Raw genomic sequence first — 22210 nt, forward strand, 5'->3', positions numbered from 1 at the left:
GTAACGCGGCGCCGCGCGCACATCTATGACGTAGTGCGGCCAGAGCGGGCGCCGGAAGGGCCGCGGGGAGCGCTGGAGGCGGGGTCGGAACGGGGGCGAGACCAGGGGCGGGGGCGTTCCGGGGGCGGGGCTTGCTGTTGCCGCTGGCTGGCTGGGTGGCTGGCGGGCGAGCGGGCGGGCGGACCCGCGGGATCTCGTCCAGCCGGCCGCGTAGCGGACATGGCGGGTTCCCGGCTCCCTCGGCAGCTTTTCCTCCAGGGCGTGGCCGCCGTCTTTATGTTCGCCTTCGCTTCCCTCTACACGCAGATCCCGGGTGAGGGACACCCGCCAACACGTGCCCTGTGCCCTCTCATCTCCCCACCCGACACTCACTCTCTGGGCGCGGGAGTGAGGTTGGGCCTGGATGCATGGGGTAGCGGCTGCGGTTCGTGTCCTGCGTGCCTGGGCTATGGAGGGTAGGAGGGTGTGCAATAGTCCGTTTCCCCCAGGGTTCCGGGTTCTGCCCTGGGGCGGGGGCCAGAACCCTGAGGGGAGTGGCCCCAGAGCTGGTGGGGCAGAGAGGTGATAAAGCTCTGACCTGGAGGAGAGGGGAACTGGGCTCTGCTCAGGGGAGAGCCTGACCTGGGGAGTCGGGTAGGCCTGCGGGGCCTGGCCTGGGGTCAACAGGTTCTGACCTGGGTGGAAGGGTCTGGAGGGTCTGTAGGTCTTGTCCTGAGGGGGTAGAGGCTGCAGGTCTTAACCTAGGTTGGGGGGTGGTCTGCAGGCCCTGACTGATGGGGGAGTTCAGTCTTTGAAGTCAATGTCCAGGGCCTGGCCTTGACATGCCCTCCCACAGGGCTTTATGGTGCTGAGGGCATCTTACCTGCACGGAGGATGCTGCGGCCACAGGGCAAGGGGCGCTGGCAGCAGCTGTGGGAGACCCCGACGCTGCTGTGGGAGGCACCGACACTGGGGCTGGACACAGCGCAGGGCCTGGAGCTGTTGAGCCTGCTGGGCACCCTGCTGGCCCTGGGCGCACTGCTGCTGCGCCGGCTGCGCCACCTCCTCATCTACCTGGTGCTCTGGGCCGCCTACCTGTCAGCCTGCCAGGCAAGTGGAGGTGCCAGCTGCCCCCTGCACCACTGGAACCCTTGTCACCAATTCACTCCAGCCCCATCCACCCTCCACCCCACCCCGCTCCCTGCCATGCCTGCCTCCACGACACACACACCCTGCTCCCTGACAGCCCTTCTCCCTGCAGGTGGGCCAGGTGTTTCTTTATTTCCAGTGGTGAGTGACTATTGGGTGTGGGGCTCAGCAGGCTGGGTGGGGTGGGAGCGGGGTATGTTTGCCTTTCTGGGGAGGACCCTCTCAGGGGAGCAGACTTGATGGGGAGCGGCCCTTTGTGCTATTCCTTCTCCCCATAGGGATTCCCTGCTCCTGGAGACTGGCTTCCTGGCCATGCTGGTGGCCCCCCTGAGGCAGCATCCCCACTACAAGCAGGCCCCCCAAGGGGCGCTGGCAGGGGCCTTGCCCCATGAAGGCCTCCCCTTCTGGCTCGTGCGCTGGCTGCTGTTTCGCCTCATGTTTGCCTCGGGTGTGGTCAAGCTGACCAGCCGTTGCCCCGCGTGGTGGGGGCTCACTGGTGAGGGTCCTGGCCTAGACATAAGGCAGTCTTGGGGGCTCTGCCCAGTCCTGACCCCCCACCCATCACCTGCAGCCCTCACCTACCACTACGAGACGCAGTGCCTGCCCACACCTGCCTCCTGGTTTGCCCACCACCTGCCCGTCTGGCTACACAAGCTCAGCGTGGTGGCCACCTTCCTTATTGAGATCGCAGTGCCTCCTCTGTTCTTCGCTCCTGTTCGCCGCCTGCGCTTGGCAGCCTTCTATTCCCAGGTGGGTGAGGGCCTCACTCGTCAGGAAGACAGGCGGGGCATGGCCTTCTTCAGTACTGCTCAGTGGATCCCACTGGGGATTGGGTGGCTGCTGCCAGCATTCAGAAAGGCCTCATGGACAGAGGGACAAGTTAACTTGGGGTGGGAAGGTGTACCCGTGAGGCAAGCCTGCATCCTCACTGGAGGATGTCAGTCTTAGGTCGGCAGAGCCAGGTGGGGAAGGGCTACATGAGGCTCGCTGAGCCTTGGTGTTCTCCAGGTGGTGGTGGGGAGCATGGAAGGCGTGAGCAGGGGATTGAGGACAGATGGAGTGGGAACAGAAGATAGGCCAGGGGGTGGTGAGGAGGGGCGGGTGCCTTCAGGAGAGACCTAGGCAGGGGATGCAGAGGGGCCCAGAAGCAGGCTCTGAAGGGCCCTGGAAGGGGGCGGCCCTCGGGAGCTCTGAGTACAGCCGCTCCCCCAGGTCTTGCTGCAAGTCCTAATTATCATCACTGGCAACTATAACTTCTTCAACCTGCTCACTCTGGTGCTCACCACTGCCCTCCTGGACGACAAGCACCTGGCTGCCAAGTCTCGCAACAGCCAACGCAGGAAGACGCCCGCCTGTGAGTGTCAGCCTGTCCCGGACAGCCAGCCATCCTTGCCCTGCCACCCATCAGGGTGTCTCCTTCCCTCCCACACCCCCAAAGTGACCCCTGCTCTAGCTCAGCCCCAGCCCCCTGGCTGCAGACTCTCTCTCTTCGCAGCTGACCTGTGACTGTCTTGTCCTACAGCCTGGCCCAAAGCTCTGCTGGCCATGCTCTCATGGCTGCTAGAATTGACCACTTATGCGCTGCTGGCCTACGGCACCGCGCACTACTTTGGCCTGGAGATAGACTGGGAGAAGCACACCGTTCGCTCCAGAACCAGTGAGTGCCAACTGGGGGGCCGGAGGGCAGGGGCCGGACCACCCCTCTTCACACCCCTTTACTTCCACAGCCTTCACCTTCCACCAGTTCTCCCAGTGGCTGAAGATGGTGACCCTGCCCACTATGTGGCTGGGGGTGGCCTCCCTCACCTGGGAACTGCTGACCGCCCTCTGGAGGTATATGGTCCAAGGGGGTGGGGTAGAGCTGTGCAGGGCAGGCCTGACTGCATTTTGGTCCCCTGCCCCTAAGGTGGACCCAGGTGCGAGGGTGGCTGCGGAAGCTCTGTGCTGCAGTCCAGCTGTCCATCTTTGGCACTGCCACAGTGGCCTTGTTCACAATTAGCCTGGTGGGTAGCACTTCAGAGGGGGCAGGGGGAGGAGGTTGGGAGGGGACTGGAGGGGCAGTGCTGAGCCTCTGCCCACCTGCTTCCAGGTGCCGTACTCCTACGTGGAGCCCTCGACCCATGGGCGCCTCTGGACTGGGGCCCATCGCCTGTTTGGCACTGTGGAGCACCTGCAGCTGGCCAACTCCTATGGCCTCTTCCGCCGGATGACTGGTCTGGGTGGACGGCCTGAGGTGGTGCTGGAGGGCAGCTATGACGGGCACCACTGGACGGTGAATGCCTCTACAGGCCCCTGCCTGGGGTGCCCCAGGGCTCCCCAGGGCGGTGGGAACCCACTGCAGGTGGAAGCGGGGACCCAGTTTCAGCCGACCGTGCTAACCCAGCACTGCCCAGCAGGAGATCGAGTTCATGTACAAGCCTGGGAACGTGAGCCGCCCACCCCCCCTCATTGTGCCCCACCAGCCGCGCCTTGATTGGCAGATGTGGTTTGCAGCCCTGGGCCCACACACGCACAGCCCCTGGTTCACTAGCCTAGTCCTCCGCCTGCTGCAGGGCAAAGAGCCAGGTGAGGCAGCACAGACGGGCGGGCGGGACCTGGGAGGGGCGGGGCTGAGGGAACAGCTCTCCCTGAGCCCCTGTCCCTGCAGTCATCCGCCTCCTCCAGAACGATGTGGCCCAGTACCCCTTCCACAAGCAGCCACCCACCTACGTGCGGGCCCAGCGCTACAAGTACTGGTTCTCGCAGCCTGGGGAGCAGGGGTAAGGCTGGGGCACCACACGGGCACTGGGACCCAGGCTCTGGCACCACCTGAATGCCCTGTCCTGTTGCAGTCGGTGGTGGCGACGCCAGTGGGTAGAGGAATTCTTCCCACCCGTGTCCCTGGGGGACCCGTTGCTGGACGCGCTGCTCAGGCAGTTTGGCCTTCAGGTGGGAAGGCGTCAGGCTGGGGGAGGACACAGGGGTGACCCCCGCCCACAGGAGTTATCACTGTGGACCTTAAAATCCTGCCCCCACAGGACAAGAGCCCGGCCCGGACCCGCAGCTCCAGCAGCACCCTGGCCCAGGCCCTCCATTGGGTACGGAAACAGCTATCTCCCCTGGAGGCTCCCTCCCTGCTCTGGGGGCTCCTGGTCACACTGGGGGCCATTAGGTTCATGCAGGCCCTGCTGGGCCCCCGTCCCCCCCGCTCCTCCCCTCTGGCCAGGGAGGAGAAGTACAGGTCTGCCTCCAAGAAGGACTCGGGAGCTGCCAGCACACAGGCTACCCCAGCCCCCGACAACAGCAGCAGCGGTTCTCAGACCCCCCGGCGGAAAAAGTAGCTATGTTCTGCCAGCCACACGTCCTGAGAGGGTCAGGGTCCTCAGCACATCTCTGGCCTTGTGCAGCAGGACATGACCCAGCCACTGTGCCTTAGCAGCCACCTTGGCAGACGCAAGCTGGGGTGCTGCCCTCTGGGGCAGGCTCTGGCTGCCCTGCTGCTTTGAGGGCCTACTGGTCCCCCCACGCCAACCACGTCCCTCCCACAGCACCCTCTGGCCTGGAGGACAGCCCAGGAGGCGGGGGTGGGACCAGGCTCAGAGTCCTCCACAGGAGGTCATAATCAGGGCTGTGGGAGGCCCTTTCCCTCTGCCCTCACTGTACGGGTCCGAGTTTAGAGCCCCTGGCCCCAGCCCCTGCACAGAAGGGATGAAGCCAGCCTGCTGAAGAGGAGGAAAGGTGGTCCTTCCACACCAGCCCATCCCATCAGTCGGATCCATGAACCAATAAAGGCATCTTTGTGCTTGACCACATGCTGGCGTTTCCTTCCCACTGGGGAGCTCAAGGATGGTGGGCCTTCTCTGCCTCTCGGGGTGGACCCAGCCCAGATGCTGTCCAGCCAATTGCTGAGCTGGCTTCCTGGCTTCCTTTGCTCTCCCATCCTCAGTGTTCCCCTCTATAAAATGGACATGAGGCCTGGCCCAGCATTGCCCAGAGCCTGAACCTCAGTCTGGCACAGCCTGACTGAACTGTCAGTTCCACATATCAAGGCTGTGAAGCCAGTGGTAGAATGTGGGGCCTGGAACCATCTGATGGCCAGCTGGAGAACTCATCAGAACCTGAGCCCTTCCTTCTCTCCTGCTCCCGCTTCCTCATCTTGGGAAAGAACCAAAGAGTCAGAGTGCTGGACCTTGCATGGGCAGGACAAAGGAGAGATGGAGAAGGTGGCAGGGCAAGCACCAGGGCGCCAGGTCGGGGAAGTGCTGAGCAGCATTCAACAGAGGGCAGAGCTGTCAGGTCACTGGCAGAGCAGTATGGGGTGTGGTGGGGAGAGGAAGGAGGAGCCGGAGGCCTTGGATCAGAGGCAGAAGAGGGAGGATCCATCTGACCACCTCTGTTCTGACCACTTCCCGGGAAGAGTGTACTGGTGGGAGCGGAGTTGAGGGCACTGTCCAGGTTTCCGTTGGGAGTTCAGTTCACTTCAGGAGGTCACTGCTCCCTGTGGGAACTTTCAGCACAGCCTCCCCTGCCCCTGGCTCTGTCCTCACCCCCTACCCCTCATGCTCCACCCCAAAGACCCCTGGACAGCCCCCTGGTGTGCCCACCTCCTCCCCCTGTGTCACTGAACCCCCTTCTGACCAACCCAAACAGACAGGGCTCCATGCTCAGCCTGTGCCCATGGCCACACGTGGCTCAAGTGGACCTGTGACCTGAGCTCATGGATTAAGTGATCTATAAGTTGACTTTTGGTTTAAGACGGTAATATATTTAAAATTTAAAAACCTGTTCTTTTAAACTCAGTTTATGAATTTCTCTTTTGGGTTTTGTTTTGTTTTTTTTGTAACAGCTTCCTTGAGACATAATTCACATGCCATACAATTCACCCACCTACAGCACACAATTCAGTGGCTTTCAGTAGATTCACAGTTGTATATCCATCACCAAAGTCCATTTAAAACTTTTTATCGCCTCAGAAGAAACCTCATTCCCCTTAGCTGGCATCTTTCAACCCCACCTCCCACGTCCTAAGCAACCACTAGTCTACTTTCTATCTCCATGGAGTTAGCTATTCTGGATACTTCATATAAATGGAATCATACAATTTGTGCTCTTTTATGTCTGGCTTCTTTCACTCAGTGTAATGTTTTCAAGGTACATCCAGGTAGTAGCATGTTTCGGTACTTCATTCCTTTTTATGGCTGAATAATATTTCACTGTGTGTTTATACCACATTTTGTTTATCCATTTATCCATCAATAGACATTTGGGTTGTTCCCATCTTCTGGTTATTATGAATAATGTTGCTGTGAACACTGGTGTACAAGCATCTGATTGAGTCTTTGCTTTCAATTCTTTGGGGGTGTACCTACGAGTCGAATTGTAGGCTCACATGGCAATTCTATGGTTAACTTTTTGAGGAACCACCAAAGTGTTTTCCACAGCAGCTACACCATTTTACATCCCCTCCAGCAATGTACGAGGATTCCAATTTCTCCACCTCCTCATTAACATTTGCTATTTTCCCTTTTTGATAAAAGCCATCCATGGGGCCGGCCCCAGGGCCAAGTGGTTAAGTTCGTGCGCTCTGCTTCGGCGGCCCAAGATTTCGCTAGTTCAGATCCTGGGCGCAGACATGGCACCACTCATCAGGGCACGCTGAGGTGGTGTCCCACATGCCACAACTAGAAGGACCCACAACTAAAATATACAACTACGTACTGGGGGGATTTGGGGAGAAAAAGCAGAAAGAAAAAAAAAAAGAAAATTGATAACAGTTGTTAGCTCAGGTGCCAATCTTAAAAAAAAAAAGCCATCTTAATGGGTATGAAATGGCATCTCATGGTTGTTTTGATTTGCATTTGCCTGATGACTAATGATGCTGAACATCTTTTCACATGATTATTGGTCATTTGTATGTCTTTAAAGAAACGTCTATTCAACTTCTTTGCCCATTTTTTGATTAGTTCTTTGTTTCTTCATTGTTGAGTTTTAGTTCTTTATATATTCTGGATACTAATCCCTCATCAGATATGTGATTTGCAAATATTTTCCCATTCTGTGGATTGCCTGTTCACATTCTTTATAGTGTCCTTTGGTGCAAAAAGTTTTAATTTTTATGAAGTTCAATTTATATTTTCTTTCATTGCCTGTGCTCTTGCTGTCATATCCAAAACATTATTGCCAAATCCAAGATCATGCATATTTTCTCCTCTGTTTTCTTCTAAGAGTTTTATAGTTTCATCTCTTACACTTAGGTCATTGATCCATTTTGAGTTAATTTTTGCATATGCAAGGGTCCAACTTCATTCTTTTGCATGTGGATATCCAGTTTTCTCAGCACTATTTGTTGAAAAGATGATTCTTTCCCCATTGAATAGTCTTGGCACCCTTGTAGAAAAATCAACTGACCATATATGCAAGGGCTTATTTCTGGGACTTCTATTCTGTTCCATTGTTCTGTATGACTATCTTTATGCCAGTACCACACTATTTTGGTTACTGTAGCATTGTAGTATGTTTCAAAACTGGGAATTGTGAGTCCTCCAGCTCTATTCTTTGTGAAGATTATTTTGACTATTTGGGGTTCCTTGAGATTCCATATTAATTTGAGGGTGGATATTTCTATTCCTGCAAAAAAATACCATTGGCTTTTGATCAGGATTGTGTTGCATCTGTAGGTCACTTTGGTAGTGGTGTCATCTTAACAGTATTATGCCTCCTGATCCATCTGTTTTCAATTCCTGTCTTCTATTTAAATCTAGCAGGTTTTAGCAATAACTCTGAAGGGTTCCATTTATAAATTTTAAATGCCTAAAATATTTTAACTTCTTTACAAATTTTTTGAGAGTATATGAGTGATGCTTGTAATATTCTTTTATTTTATTTTTTAACCATTCAGTGATCCGACCTAATCTTTGCAAGCTTCGAAAAAACCACAAATGAATAAACATGCAAACACATTGAGCCAAAAATTCTCTTGAATGTCCGCATACCGCAGATAAACTCACTAAGATTGACCACAGGAAAAACCTTGCCACAGCCTATCCTGGTGAGACGCACAGCACCTGGACACAGCGCTGTGTTGGGGCCAACTTTCAGCTTTAAATTTGGAGTCCAGTGTGGCCAGATTAGAACATGAGACCCCGTAGCTGCTGGGGTAGCACCAAGTTTCTCCCTTTTTTGGCTTCTAAAAGGAAAAGTGGAAGAGGAGGGGCCAGCCTGGTGGTGCAGCGGTTAAGTTCTCACATTCCGCTTCGGCAGCCTGAGGTTCACCAATTCAGATCCCAGGTGTGGACATGGCACTGCTTGACACGCCATGCTGTGGTAGGCGTCCCACGTATAAAGTAGAGAAAGATGGACATGGATGTTAGCTCAGGGCCAGTCTTCCTCAGCAAAAAGAGGAGGATTGGCAGCAGTTAGCTCAGGGCTAATCTTCCTGAAAAAAAAAAAAAGTGGAAGAGGAGGTGCAGCCCTGCCTCCTGCTCAGACTCATAAGTTGGATTCCCCATCCGTAGGGATTCAGACTAGGAAATCTGATATGACACCCACTCCTTGGGGTGCCCAGAACACTGATGTATCCACCTTTCTGATTTATGCCCACCCCCCAACAATGCACTCACTGATGCAAGGCAGCCATTCCACACCCTATCCAAAACCCTTGCTCACACCAAGGTGGGGAGGTACCCAAAGTCTGGTCCATTCCTGCACCCAGATCACTTCCAGGTTCCAGCTTGACATCCACTCTCCTTGAGCTCAGCACAAGAATTCCTGTCTGGAATTCTGTGTTTCAAATTCTGAACTATGAAGTTAGCCACCAGGAAAGAAACTAAAATCTGATTAGTGTTTGAAGGGCAGGAAGGAAAAAATACTTTTGCTTGGTTGTGCTTGTTTCTGCAACAATCCTGAAGTCAGGCTGATGGATAGGGCATCCTCCGCATGCACCATTCTGAGGCATCGGAGTCCTTGGGCCCATCTGCAGAGGGTGCTGCCAACTTCCTCTGACCCTGCTCACTGGACTTGGCAGTGCTTGAGGCATCCAGGGGTCTCCTGGAGCCTGTCCGGTGCATCCTCCCAGCCTCCCAGTCACATACCAGCAGCCCTTTCCCTGACGAGGTCAGCACTGGTCGCACCCTCACTTGCCTACTCATCCAGTGGCAGAGGCGCTCAGAAAAGCCATGTGGCTGACCATGTCCAGTTCAAGGGAAGTGTTGCTGTGTCTCTGGGAGGAAGCAGAACAACATTCCACAATTCAGCCTTACCCGGAGTCACTGCAACAGGCAGCAAGTTTCACCAGAGGTCACTGGGTACAGGGGAGAAAGGTAGTCACCCACGTGCACCAGATGGCTCCCAGATGCTATATCCTGGGCTCATCACATGGATTTTCCTCATCCTGACTCCCAAGGGCATTATCTCCAAGCTGGCACCATGGCTGGGTCTTCAAGTGGCCTTTGCACCATTCCATCAGATCATTGATTTGAGGGTCATCGGTGTATGAGGGGCCTGCAGATACCAGCCTCTGCTTTACGTCTTTCACTCTGAAGAGCATCTTTGGCCAGCGGCAGTGCTGTGCAGAGTACCTCAGTATGGGATTTATGAGTTAGTGGATGACAATGCTGGAGGAAGCACAGGCGGTGGGGATAAGAAGTCCAAATACACACGAAGGGGTGTTAATGACGACAGATCCCTGTCCAACATCACAGATGATGTCCACTTGGTGGCCAACTGCTCCCCTTGAGGGAGATGCATGCTGTGAGCTCTGGGGTGCCAGTACTGGTGGCCCTTGAGTCTTGTGAGAAAACTACCCGTGGTTGCACTCACACAGGGCCTCCGCTTCTGCCCTCATGGAGCCCATGGAGCAAGCATCGGGGTTCCTGCAAAAGGAAGTCAACTGGCATCCATGGGCCAGGTCATCTGGTCTCAAGACTCTTACATTCTTAACAATTATTGAGTATTGAGGACCCCAAAGAGCTTTAGTTTTATTTTTGTTTTTGCTTTTGTTTTTTTGCAGGGGAAGATTTGCCCTAAGCTAAGTGTTGCCAATATTCCTCCTTTTTTACCCCAAAGCACCAGTACATAGCTGTTCTTCTGGTTCCGCTATGTGAGCTGCCACCACAGCATGGCTACTGACAGGCAAGTGATGTGATTCCATGCCTGGGAACTGAACCCAGGCCACCAAAGTGGAGCTCACTGAACTTTAACCAGTAGGCCATCAGGGCAGTCTCCCAAAGAGCTTTCGCCAACAAGGGTTATATCTATCAACATTTAGCACATTGGAAACTAAACTGAGAAATTCTTTAAATATTTACGTATTAACGTTACTTAAACATAAAAATAAACTCATTACATATCACTATAATAACAATTTTTTAAATAAAAAATGACTGTATTACCAAAAAAATTAAGTGAGAAAGACTGGCATAGTTTTACGTCTTTGCAAAATCTCTTTAATGTCTGGCTTCTCATAGCTGCTTCTGGTCAATCTGTTGCCATATGTTTTTGGTCAAAATATATGAAAAAAATCTGGCCTCGCACAGATGTGTAGTTGGAAAAGGGAAGAGTATTTTAGCAGCCCTTTCAGATTATTGTGGATACTCTTCTTTAACACCCCATCAAAACTCTACATAGTAGTTTCTTAGACGTTCACTGCAATTTGAAATCTGAAACCAGACCAGCAAGCTTTTCGTCCTCTGTCACCTGAAGACCCACTGTTGCATCATGCACTCTGAATGGATGTTTTTACTCATGCATGATTTTGAAGCATCATATATTGATCATTTGGCAAATATTGGTTCATTGAGCTATGTAGATCTTACAAATTTTGACACATTCCATTGTACAATCACAAAAAAAAATCACATTCGTTAATATCGCCACTGATCTCATCAGAAAAATCTTTGAGTACAAGGAAGTTGTCAAGTTCACAGCGGTGGACACAGGTTTTCCCAAATCCTAATTTTTCTTGGGCCATTTGTGCCGTAAGAAGCAGCCATCCTTCCTCTAGGGCCTCCTCATTTTCCCCTTGGCCTGGCCTTCCACAGGCTCTTCCATCCAGAGTTGCAAAGGCTGTTATTAGATGTTCTGCTCCTCCAAGCCATGGACTGCCAGATTTCCAAGACTAGCAGGGTGTTTCCCACTTTGAATCCCAAACAGGCCTGATAACAAAATTCCAGATTCCTCTAAGACTTGATTGCTTGCAATCCACTTTCTCAAAGGAAACTGACTGGCTCATTTAAAGAGAAAGATAACTGATTGGAAGGGTACTGGAAGGCCTGAGCCCTGGGTGGTGGAAATAGGGCCTGCTGCTAGAGTCAGCCCAGGAGGAGCTGGAGGAGAGGCCATGTGCACAGAGGCAGAGGGGTCAGCGGGGAGGAATGCCGGAGGAGGCTGGAGGGCAAGCCAAGCCCCACCTGCTCCCTGCAGGCTTCTCAGCTTCCCCAGTGCCTGGGGTCCCCAACGAAGACTGACAGTCCCTTGGGTAGACAGGAATATGGGGCCCGGGCCCCTGCTGCCCTCCCCTCACCCTGGGGCCTTTTTGGAAGTGGCCAAGTTAGGGTCTGCAAGGGACACAAAGAGCAGGGGCAGGGGCAAAGACATCCACCCTTGCTCTGCACTGGGGAGGCTGCCCAGGGATGGTGTCAGGATGGAAACTTTGGACCCAGAGGGGCAGCCTGCCAAGCACACCCCCTCTCCAGCCCTGGTGATGTGGATTAAGGCTGCCCCAGCTAGAGAAGCCCAAGGTGACCTGGCCTACATGCCAAACTATATGACCCAGTGGACTTTTTTTATGGTATGAATTAGGACTGCCCCAGGGAGAGAAGCCCAGGGCATCCTCACCTACATGCCGATCTATATGGTCAGATTCGTATCTAAAGTTATATGACCGCACAATAACCAGACCCCATCTGCACTGAAATCATTTAATGACTTTTTACATCATCTTTTCTTTTCTCCAGTAAAAATAAGTCACATACCCATGCCTTATAAAATTAGCCCTAACCCTCAACTCAGGGCAGCAGAAGCTCTGACTGCCCATGGGTCCTGTCCCCATGCTATTCCACACTATTCTCTAAATAAAAGAGCACTACGGCCAGATCTTGAGAGAATAAGAAATCTTTCTTTCGACTCCTCGGCTCACCGACCCCGCATCACTGGGGCTCATGCTTCTCTTCCCCACCCCAGCCTCCTTTGAGACCTGCCTCCTCCCTGCTCTAGGGAAGGCAGTGAGGCCTGACCACTCTGCGGCACGCCCTCCATGGCTCCCTCACCCAGGTCCAGTCCAGTCCTAGAGCCCTCCTGCCTGCCTCTCCAGGGCCCCCTACACCTCACAGAGCAGCTCCAAGGAGGGATTCCCTCGAGCCTTGCACCTGTCCTACCTGAGCTCACAGGCGGGGAGGGGTGGCAAAGGAGGACAGCTGCCCACACCTGGGGAGGCTGCCCAGGGATGGTGCAAGGGAGCCTAGGGCAGGTAGGAGTTTTCTGGGAGGAAGCACAAGTGAGTAGGGAAGCGCTTGGGCAAAGTCTCAGAAACACAGCTGAGCCCTCCTCTCCTGATGCCAGCACACAGCAGGCGCTGGGGCAGGCAGGGAGGGCCAGCGCAGGACAGGAGGACAATGGCAGTGCAACAGCCTGAGCATGGTGGGGAGGGCAGTAGGCAACACCACCTTTAATGGCCACAATCAGGGGTGGGAGTGGAGGTGAAAGCTGAAGATGTGACTGAGTCCTCAGCCAACATGTGGATTTGAAATACCATTTCCCACTTAAAGTAACCAGAGCTCCTTGGAGAAAAGGCCAGTTCCAGGTCTGGGGCAGCCTCTGTGGGAAGCTGAAAAATCACCCCCCAAAGACATCCACATCGAATCCCTGAATTTCCTTTGTTTTTTAAAAGATTTTATTTTTTTTTCCTTTTTCTCCCCAAAGCCCCCCAGGACACAGTTGTATATTCTTAGTTGTGGGCCCCTCTAGTTGTGGCATGTGGGACGCCGCTTCAGCGTGGCTCGATGAGCGGTGCCATGTCCGTGCCCAGGATTCGAACCAACGAAACACTGGGCGGCCTGCAGCGGAGCGCACGAACTTAACTTCGGCCACGGGGCCGGCCCCTGAATCCCTGAACTTCTGAATGTGACCTTATTTGGGACAAGCATCTTGCAGATGCAACTAAGTCAAGGATCCTGAGATGAGGAGATCATCCTGGATTATCTGAGTCGGCCCTAAATGACATCACAAGTGTCTCCATAAGACAGAGGCAGAGGGAGACACTGGGAGAAGCCATGTGAAGACAGAGCACAGAGAGATGCAGCCAAAAGTGAGGAGATGCTGGCAGCACCTGAAGCTGGAAGAGGCAAGGAGGGATCCTGCTCAGAGCATCTGGAGGGAGCACGCCCCTGCTGACCTTGACCTCAGACTTCTGGCTTCCAGAACTTGTAAGAATAAATTTCTGTCATTTGAAGCCACCAAGTTTGTGGTAATTTGGTATGTCAGACACAGGAAATTAACACAGTCTGGGTGTTGTCACACCAGATAGCAAGACACCCACTGGAGAGTGTAGCAGTCCAGTCATGTCAGAAGGACCCAGGAACCCACCTGGAAGCCCCACTCCAGCCCAGCTGAGGATAGGACTATCTGAGCACCAGTAAGGTTAATAGTTCAATGACCTGAAGCACAAATATGCTGAAATCTATACATTCTTAATACAAAAATAGACAAATTGATCACCTTTGAAGGACGCTAGGGAACCATCTCTTGCAAATTGGTAAATTGAGAGAAAAGACTGGAACATTTACTTGCTTTTCCTCCACACGCAGTAGCCAAATAGCACTGCAGGAAGCCTCTCTTTACTGAGCGGTCCCATCAGGGAAGGAAGCCACGGCATTGCCATTCTGCCTTCTAATGGGTTAAGAACATTCTTAGACGAACCTGAACACAGTGGCGTCCAACAGCACAAAAGGGCCTGTGCCTCCTGATAAAGAAAATGCCACCCCCTCTGAAGCACTCTTGCCCCCAGCAAGCCAAATCTGGATCTGATTACGCCTCTAAATTCACTTACCAATAGCAGGAAATATCGAGAAAAAGATTAACAGATTCCATGGGGATGCAAGCTGCAAAATCCTGATAGAAGGAAATTCCGTGAGACAAATGATTCATTTTCTTCAAAGAAATAAACTGCCAGAAGATAAGGGGAAGCCAGCGCTGAGCTGTAGCACTGAGGGACACACACTCAGGGGGATGAAACGCCACAGAAAAGGACGTGGTTGGCTGAGCCAAGATGGGCCTGCACCTTGGGCACGGGGCAGGCGCCAGGTGTCTGTTCGGGGGCCGGGTTCACAGTAATTACCCTGTGCATTTGTTTTACCACGTTGTTTTCTGTAGCGTGTGCATTCTTTTAGCTATCAGGTGCTTTGTTTTGTTTTTTAAGGAGACTGAGCCCAGAGGACTTGGTGATGGCTACGAGAATGTGGGGGTGAGTAGAAGGACCCCAGGTTCTGACGCCAGAGCTGAGAGAAAGAGCAAGATGTTTATGGTGGCAGGCACAGAGGGACACACATATCCAAGAGGCCACGGACTCGCCTCCTCCCTGTCCGTGGTACCCTGCTGCCACCACGTGTCGCGCCTCAGTAAGGGTGAGACTCACAAGCTGCTTCAGGTCTTTATTGCCCCTGGACGAGGAGCGCTCACTGTAAGTGGGCGTGTGGGGTCCTCCAGGGAGGCTGGGGTGGGTTGTCACTGTGCCTGACAGTGGCTGTCACCCTGGGGCACCCGGCCAGGCCTGGGTGGGGTGGGCAGGCGGGTCACCAGCTCAGCATGCCGGGGCAGTACTTGTCGATGAGCCCCTGGTAGTAGGGCCGCAGCTTGTCCACATCCGGCAGGTCAGGGCACTTGGTGTAGAGGTCAAACTTGCTGCAGCAGGGGAGGGACAGTGCCTTGTGTAGAAGCCCCGGCCTCTCCAGGCCCCCTCTGCCCCGAGCCCTTCACAAGGATGGCCATACTTGAATTCCTGCACCCAGGGCAGCATGGCCAGGTCCTGCTCGCTGCACAGCTGCTGGTAGTCGCCGCCCGTGTGCCATGGGTAGAAGGAGTGGAATCTGATCATGTAGAAGGCCTGGGGGCAGGAGGAAGCCACACCACCCAGCACACTCCAGGCTGAGCTGGGCAGGGCTGGACTGGACTGGGGTGGGCTGGGATGGGCCGGACTAAGCTGGACGGGGCTGGGCTGGGCTGAGCTGGACGGGGCTGGGCTGGGCTGCGGTGGACTGAGCTGGGTTCTTGGTTTGGTCCCTCACCCTTGCCTACCTCCAGGGGGAGGGAGAATTTGTTGAACTTCATCATCTGGTACATGTACTCTGTGGGAGAGAGGGTGTCACCACCTGGCACCTAGGGAGATCGACCCCGCCGAGGTCCCCATCATCCCCACCTCTGACTGGTCTCACCGTCATGGCCCCAGGACATGAGGACGTTCTTGAGCCCACAGTGGGGCTGGTACATGCCAAGCTCTGTGCTGCAGGGGAAGACGGAAGGTGAGGGGCTCAGGAGCACCTGGGGAGGGGGAGGGCCAGCAGCGGGGGAGGGCACCTGTATCGAGGATCCTGGAGGTCCGGGTTGTCCTGGAAGGTGGAGTCACGGAAAACCACGGAGGCCTGAGGACGGCAGCCAACTGGGAACGTGTCTCCAACAACTGCCCACTGGGGAGGGACAGGCAGCCATGGTGGGGATGAGTGGCCTACCCACCAGGTGGGTGTCTGGAGCCCAGAGCTGAGGCTGCCCCTGCCCAGGCCTCCCAGCTCCCTCCACCCCTACCCTCACCTCCGGTTCCCATGCCCTCACCTGGGGCTCCCCCGCTAGAACCAGGACCTTTCCCAGGTCGTGCAGGAGCCCGACGAGGTGGAACCAGTCTGGGAGGGAGAGGACAGGGTGGGCTACAAGGGGCCCTGGGGCCGGGGCCAAGATCCCTGTCTGCCCTCCCCCTGCAGCCCTTGGAGGCAACAACTCCCCCATACACAGCTGGGGCCGGGAGAGGGGGCGCACCCTTGTCAGGGTGGGCCTTCCGGATGCCCTCGGCTGTCTGGAAGGCATGGAAGGAGTTGGGGAAGTCCACGTCTGGGTCCGACTCGTCCACCAGCCGATCCAGCATGTCCACGGCCTCCAAGACGGTCATTTTTTTGTAGGAGAAGCCCCCAAACTGGGAGTGCTGCACCAGGATGGGAGAAGTCAGCATGACTAGGAGTGGCAGCCGGACCGGACCGGGGCCCAGCCCTTCTCCATCCACCAGGCAGTGAGGGGCAGCGGGTTGGGGGAGCAGCTCCACCCTTGAGTTATAGCAGAGGAGTTCACATGTACCTTCTTCCTGACAAAATCCACAGTTTGATGCGTGTGCATGAGCTTGTAGGTGGCGAAGACGCGGTCCAGGAGCGGGCCGGACTGCAAGCCAGAGGGTCAGCCAGGTGGCTGGCCAACCCCTGTCCTTCACACCCAGGGGGCCCAAGGCCTCCCCACTCCCAAGCCTGGCCCCAGAGGTGTGAATAGGGGGCTTCCCCAAGGGCAGCGCCTGGAGCTGTGTAAAGGGCGGGAGCTGTGTAAAAGCCTGGAGGGGGCAGCGGGTTGGGGGGGGGGGCAGGCGGGGTCCTCACAGTGTAGTTCCGGAAGCTGCTCTTGTCTTTGACTGTCTCTGGATCCACATCAGGCCGGTAGACCAGTGATGGGTCTGGGCCCTGGTTGGGTGGGGGATTGAACCCATTTCACCATGATTCGAGCTCCCTGAGGGAGTGTGGACATCCTCACGGGGGCACGAGACTCTGAGACATGGGTCAGCAGCCCAGGCCGATGGAGGCCCAGGGTCAGGGTTAGGGTGAGCCCCTCCCAAGTGAGCACACCCCCATCGCTGGCCCCTGCACTGGCACAGGGGCCTGGGCAAGTCTGGGGCACTCTTGCTCCTGGCATCCTCATCTGTAAAGCAGATGTCGGCTGGATGCCTGCTTCCAGGATGATGCACGGGTGCAGGGGGAGCTATATGGAGTGCACAGCACCCCCACCCGGCATCTTCTTTTCAAGTCTTGGCTCCTCAGGAAGCCCAGGAGTCCGGCCGCTGACCCTTGCCCCAGCTAGACCACAAAAGGGAGGAGGAGCCCTTTGACCAGGACGAACATGCCTGCGGGAACAAGCTGGGAGGGGGCAGGGGGCTGCCGCCCCTTTCCACAAAGGACAGCTGGCCACCGGTTAAGTGGTCAGCGGGGCCACTTCTGCACCGGGTCTGGGGTACTCACCACAATCACCTTCATCCTAAGGAGCAGAGCTGGCAGATGGGCAAGTCCCACAGGCCTGTGTGCCCTATATATGCCCACAGGTTACATAAGTGCCCAGACACCACCCGGCCCCTTGGCCTTGGCCCTCGGTAATGAGTGACCATCCACCCTCCTCCTGGCCTCAGCGAGTTAATGTGTCAGCCCAGGAGCACAGGAGCAGCCTGCAGTGGCCCCAGCCCACTTCTCCCCGACCTCAGCCTCCCTGAGGAACTCACCTGCTTAGGAGCCGAGGTCACTCTGCAGCCAGGCTCCTGCTCTTGGCCTTCAGGCTTTACACCCCTCCCACAGGTGGTGCAGACCCCAGGCCCCACCCCATCACCTCAGGCACCTGGGATTCTGGGTGGGGCAGGGGCTCACTAAATAAAAAGTTCCTCTGACGCTTGTTAAAATGGGAAAACTTTATTCAAGACTATTGCAATCAGGCAGAGAGATGGGCTCCACTACGAACACAGGGAGATGGGGGGCTTGAAAACCAGTGAGCAGAGTGGGGGTCGGTGGATGGAAAATTGCCAAGAGGAGACATCAAGGGTGGGGGGATTCTTGTTAAACTTGACGAGATTGTTGCCGAAGGCAGGCCAGAATGATCAGATCTCAAGGGTGGGGGCTGAGGATTTGATTAGATCTCAAGGGTGGGGGCTGAGGATTTGATCAGATCTCAAGGGTGGGGGCTGAGGATTTGATCAGATCTCAAGGGTGGGGGCTGAGCATTGAACAGGTCTGCCAACTGGGCAAGGCCTCGTGGAGCAGAGGGCTCGGAGGAGCCTGACTCAAGTCTGCTCAAGGGGGATCTCTGTCTGGCTCTTGGGGTGAGGGCCACTTGTTACATGTGGGCTGCGTCTGGACTTAGCAGGGACCTGACACACATGCCTGCCTGGGGCCTGACCTTCTCCAAGGAGGAGGCAGACATGAAGGGAGGCAGCCATTGTCTCGTGCTGGAAGGAGGCTGGCGCTCTGGAGAGAAAGGGGCCTGCGTGTGGTTACAGTGGAGTCTGGGTGGGGAGTGGGCAGTGGGCAAAGCGTGGGGTGTCGGGACCAGGCCTCGTGGGGTGCAGGTCAGGGTACCGCGGCTTCACTGTGAGTGAAGGAGCCTATGGGGGCTGCTCTACTGTGGGCTCCTCCCACGTGCTCAGAGTATAGCCCGGGGCGGGGGCAGCGCAGGGGCCGCCATTTAAAATGGCAAGTGCGACCTGCCTTCAGGGCCCGTGACCTTGTGGCTTGCCAGCACCTCATTCTTCCACCTGCTGCGTCTTTTCTCCTACTTTTGAGGCTGTTTTCCTGTCTCCTCCCACTAGCATGTTGGGGTACGTGTTTTATTCACTGTCTCCCCACATGCTCAGCCAGCGTTTGCCAGAGGGATGGAGAGGGGCTCCAGGGAGGAGGCTGGAGCCATCACCCGGAAAGCAGGTGGTGGCTTGGCCCAGGAGAAGGGGCAAATGGCCACAGACAGGAGACGGGATGAGGGAGCCGGGATAAGGAGAGGGAGAAGAGGTTCTGACCAGGGCGGGAGCAGGGGGAAGGCTTTGGGGAGATGCGGGGTGCTAGGGCAGCCTGGGTGCTCCGGCCGGACCTCCAAGTGGGTACACATGAGGTAGGCAGCCAGGAAACAGCCTGGAGATCAGGGGCCAGGGGGACACCAGGTGCGATGCTGTCACCATGGCAGGTGGCCTCATGACACTGCACAGCAATGCCATGAGGTCAACAGTCCATCCTGCTTCATGGAAAAGCAAACTAAGGCTCGGGGAACTGAGTGCCTTAGCGAGGGTGGTGGAATCCTGGGGAGCTGGCAGCCTGTGTCACTCTGAGGAGGGGGGGGTGCCACTGCGAGGAGGAGCAGTGTGGGGTGTTCCTGGCAGAGGGAGCATCCTGTACAGAGGACTCTGCCCCAGGGCGGAGCCTGGGAGGGTCTTGGCCAAGCTGAGCTCCTGACCCTCCTGGACCCCTCCCCTTCCACTGCCCAGTCCCTTTGCCCTGTCCTCACTGCCCACCCTCCCTGCCCGCCTCTGCTGACACCCTTCAGTGACCACAGGCACACAGCTCTGAGACCTGGCCCACTGGCCTCTCAGACCCCCCCTCACACATGCTGGTTCCAGCCTCTCTTAGCTGCTTTTGGGCAGCCTCCCTGGCCACACCCACACCTCCTGTGGACTGGGGCCTTGGCACTCTCAGCTCCTTCCCCAGGGACCCATGTTGTCTTCAAACCCACACCTCCTCCAGGCAGCCTGCCTTGTTCTGCTCCCCACCGTGACTCTGATCACCCTGCACTGCAATTCCTGGTCCATCTCCTTGGGCACAGAGGCCTCTAGAAGGGCAGGGAACAGCCTGAACTCTTCCCACAGGGCCTCGTGGAGGGAGGGTGCCTTGCTGGCAAGGTGACCCCTGAGCTGGAAGAGCTAGCACAGGGGTGGGTGCTTCCAGGAGCCTCCCACCCTTGGGGCCCCCGTGGTATCTAAGCGGCAGTTGTGCCTGCGACCCAATGCGTGGCTCTGCTAGTGGGCGCTGCCGTGACTGTGGCACATCCTTGACCTTTGGGCTGCAGGTTCTGCCTCTAGAGTTGACATAATGACGCACCTCCCTCCAAGGGTGGCTGAGAGGGTGATACAGGCAAACACCGAGAAATGAAGAGCTTTAACAGAAACCACCTTTCTGAACCCTGGGTCATGTCAATGTGGCATGAGGGTCAGCCCTCGGGGACTGCCGGAGGCTCCGCAGTCAGCACGTAAAGGCCCCATGGTGCACACACACCACCAACTCTACGCACGCTGGCCGCGAACCTTCTGACCATGAGGCCAGCCCCTGCTCCCCAGCTCGTGGCAAGCCTGCTCTCAGGGCAAGCCTGCTCCAGCCTCCTGCTGCCCCCATGAGTCCCCGCACTGGGCAGGGTAGGGGTCAGGGAGCCCTCACTCTTGTGTGGCCATTCCCATCTCCCTGAGTCAGAACAGGTGGTTCTGACTTAACTGACCTCTTTGGGCTGGGAGATCTTGCCCCTACCCCAGCCCGCCCTGCCCTGGGCAGGGGGGAAGAGGAGTTCTGCCCTGCCCTGCCCCCGAAGGCCCCAGCATGGCTCCTGAACCCCTACATCCTCTCCCCAGCTGCTCACAAAGATCCAGGCAGGGGTCTCCACTATGACCTTGGGGCCAGGCTCCAGGTTGGCGCTGGGGCAGTGCACTTCCCAGCACAGCCTGCCCTCCCTCACCACAGCCCGGGACCACAGTAGCCTCCTCCCTGAGGCTCTCCCAGTCCCAAGGGTACAGGGGTGGCAGAGGCTGGGGACCTGGGGCAGGCAAACTGTGCACGCCCAAAGCTGGGCTTTAATCCAATGATATTGGGATCAGCAGGAAGGGACCACATTGGGCCAACTCGGCCCCTCTTGCTGGCCCAGAGGTGGCCCTGGGCGGTCAGAACCTGGCTTCTGCTCCACATGCCTGGACAGACCCCTCCCCTCTGAAGCCCTTTTTGGCATCTGATGCTGCCGGCCACCTCTGCTTGGCACCTGCCCCGAGTGTGCCCACTCCCGGGGTGTGCGGACTCCCTGGTGAATGGACTTTGCCTGTGGTCTACATGTGTGCATGGGTTTATGTATCCCAAGCCATTTGAGTTTGGCTGCTGCAGAACGTGGTGGTGTGGGGTGGGGTGTGGGTCTCCTCAGGGGCCTGCGCCACTGTTCCGGTCACTGCTGTCTTCAGAAGCTCCGGGGGCTGGGCCAGGGCTGGGGGCTCAGCTGCAGCTCTGGGGTTGGGGTGCAGCATCCAGGTGGGATACGGCTCCTCCTCAGCCATAGCTGTGGGGGCTGCTGGGGTCCACAGGGGCTGAGTCCCGGGGGCCGGCTGACCCGACGAGCTGCCATAAGCGGTGGCTGAGGTTCTGTACCTGGCAGGTGCCCAGTACACAGCCCACCCGCAGAAGCTGGGCTCGGGGCCTGTGGGGGCCCAAATGTCGGTGGGGGCCACCCCGGAGAGACTGACCCATAGCAGGGGCCAGGCTGTTGCTCCTCTGTGGCTGGAGGGCCTGGTGTAGCTTCCAGACCATAGGCCGGGGTGCAGGATACCGGGGCTGTGGACCACTGGAAGGGGTCCAGGCTGGGGGCTCCCTGCAGAGGGAAACAGAGGAAGTAAACCAGATGGCCCAACCTTTGGGGGAGCCCCCCAAAGCCACTCACTTTCCCCTCCACACAGGCCTGGGGTCATTGCCAGGGGAAGCCCGGGCTTCCCCATCAGCCTGGAGCACTGCCAGGGGAAGCCCACAGCCCCTACACCATTACCCAGCAGACCAGGGGAAGCCCACAGCCCCCACACCATTACCCAGCAGACCAGGGGAAGCCCACAGCCCCTCTACCACTCCCCAGCCCTGTCTCCTCCCCAATCCCCCCACCCCCCTGTCGCTGCCCCCCCGCCCCCCCAGCAGCCGGGAGCACTGCCAGGGGAAGCCCACCTTCCTTTTGGGCTCAGGGCTTGGGTCCTGGCCCTCAGCCATCTCAGTAGCCCAGGTCACACCTGAGCCTCCCTGAGCAAAGACATCCCTGGCCTCTGTGGGTCACTATGATGAGGACCCGAGTGGGGCCCTCTCAGGCCTTCCCTTCGGGTGGGAGGAGGTGACCCCTGAGGCCACCCCTCCCCTAGCCGATCTCTCCTGTTGAGGGGGCTGCTCTGCCAATGGGGGAGGTGGGTGCCCTAGGAAGGGAGGCAAAGTAAAAGGGGCCTCTTGCCCTGCTCAGGGCTTGCTGAAGGCAAGGGGCTGACCTTTGATTTAGGAGGTAAGCCCTAGCAGCAGGTAGGAGGCCTGGGGGCGGGGGGGGGGGGGGGGGGGGGGGGGGG

The 22210-nt window shown here is 56.6% G+C and overlaps 3 protein-coding genes across 6 annotated transcripts in view; 1 reads left to right on the forward strand and 2 right to left on the reverse strand.

The window, feature by feature from the left end:
• The first annotated feature begins 81 nt into the window (after window positions 1-81).
• On the forward strand, window positions 82-4917 carry LMF2 (lipase maturation factor 2). Of its 4 annotated transcripts, XM_046646132.1 has the most exons (15): window positions 82-313; window positions 836-1089; window positions 1241-1269; window positions 1407-1624; window positions 1700-1878; window positions 2341-2482; window positions 2651-2785; window positions 2856-2961; window positions 3035-3131; window positions 3218-3400; window positions 3525-3693; window positions 3776-3887; window positions 3960-4056; window positions 4146-4205; window positions 4334-4917. In XM_046646132.1, exons 1-15 carry the CDS (start codon window positions 220-222, stop codon window positions 4541-4543), a joined length of 2085 nt encoding a protein of 694 aa, XP_046502088.1. In that variant the 5' UTR covers window positions 82-219; the 3' UTR covers window positions 4544-4917. The 4 variants fall into 4 exon arrangements, with proteins under 4 accessions (XP_046502088.1, XP_046502086.1, XP_046502089.1 ...); XM_046646130.1 differs by having other exon boundaries at window positions 4146-4917; XM_046646134.1 differs by having other exon boundaries at window positions 100-455; window positions 4146-4917.
• Window positions 4918-14735: 9818 nt separating this feature from the next.
• MIOX (myo-inositol oxygenase) lies at window positions 14736-17439 on the reverse strand. The gene is made up of 10 exons (XM_046646553.1): window positions 17361-17439; window positions 16728-16808; window positions 16438-16518; window positions 16126-16288; window positions 15925-15992; window positions 15673-15782; window positions 15531-15598; window positions 15394-15443; window positions 15090-15202; window positions 14736-15000 (listed from the first exon to the last, which is right to left on the reverse strand). Exons 1-10 carry the CDS (start codon window positions 17373-17375, stop codon window positions 14892-14894), a joined length of 858 nt encoding a protein of 285 aa, XP_046502509.1. The 5' UTR covers window positions 17376-17439; the 3' UTR covers window positions 14736-14891.
• A 370-nt stretch (window positions 17440-17809) lies between these two features.
• ADM2 (adrenomedullin 2) overlaps window positions 17810-22210 on the reverse strand; it is a 5111-nt gene continuing 710 nt past the window's right edge. Inside the window, exon 3 of the mRNA XM_046646034.1 lies at window positions 17810-21486. Coding sequence (XP_046501990.1) covers window positions 21168-21486 — 319 coding nt within the window. The 3' untranslated portion in view covers window positions 17810-21167. The remainder of the gene's footprint in view (window positions 21487-22210) is intronic.

Source organism: Equus quagga, chromosome 19 (assembly GCF_021613505.1).
Source record: "Equus quagga isolate Etosha38 chromosome 19, UCLA_HA_Equagga_1.0, whole genome shotgun sequence".
NCBI classification, from domain to species: Eukaryota; Metazoa; Chordata; class Mammalia; order Perissodactyla; family Equidae; genus Equus; species Equus quagga.

What these genes read in the sequence shown, in the direction of transcription:
- LMF2 (XM_046646130.1), top strand. Translation starts at nt 220, where the DNA reads ATGGCGGGTTCCCGGCTCCCTCGGCAGCTTTTCCTCCAGGGCGTGGCC. An exon ending in CCTACCTGTCAGCCTGCCAG is followed by an intron (nt 1,090 to 1,240) that starts GCAAGTGGAGGT and finishes TTCTCCCTGCAG; the next exon opens with GTGGGCCAGGTGTTTCTTTA. An exon ending in TCAGGCAGTTTGGCCTTCAG is followed by an intron (nt 4,057 to 4,145) that starts GTGGGAAGGCGT and finishes CTGCCCCCACAG; the next exon opens with GACAAGAGCCCGGCCCGGAC.
- MIOX (XM_046646553.1), bottom strand. An exon ending in GAAGGCCCACCCTGACAAGG is followed by an intron (nt 15,993 to 16,125) that starts GTGCGCCCCCTC and finishes TCTCCCTCCCAG; the next exon opens with ACTGGTTCCACCTCGTCGGG. An exon ending in CATGTCCTGGGGCCATGACG is followed by an intron (nt 15,444 to 15,530) that starts GTGAGACCAGTC and finishes TCTCTCCCACAG; the next exon opens with AGTACATGTACCAGATGATG.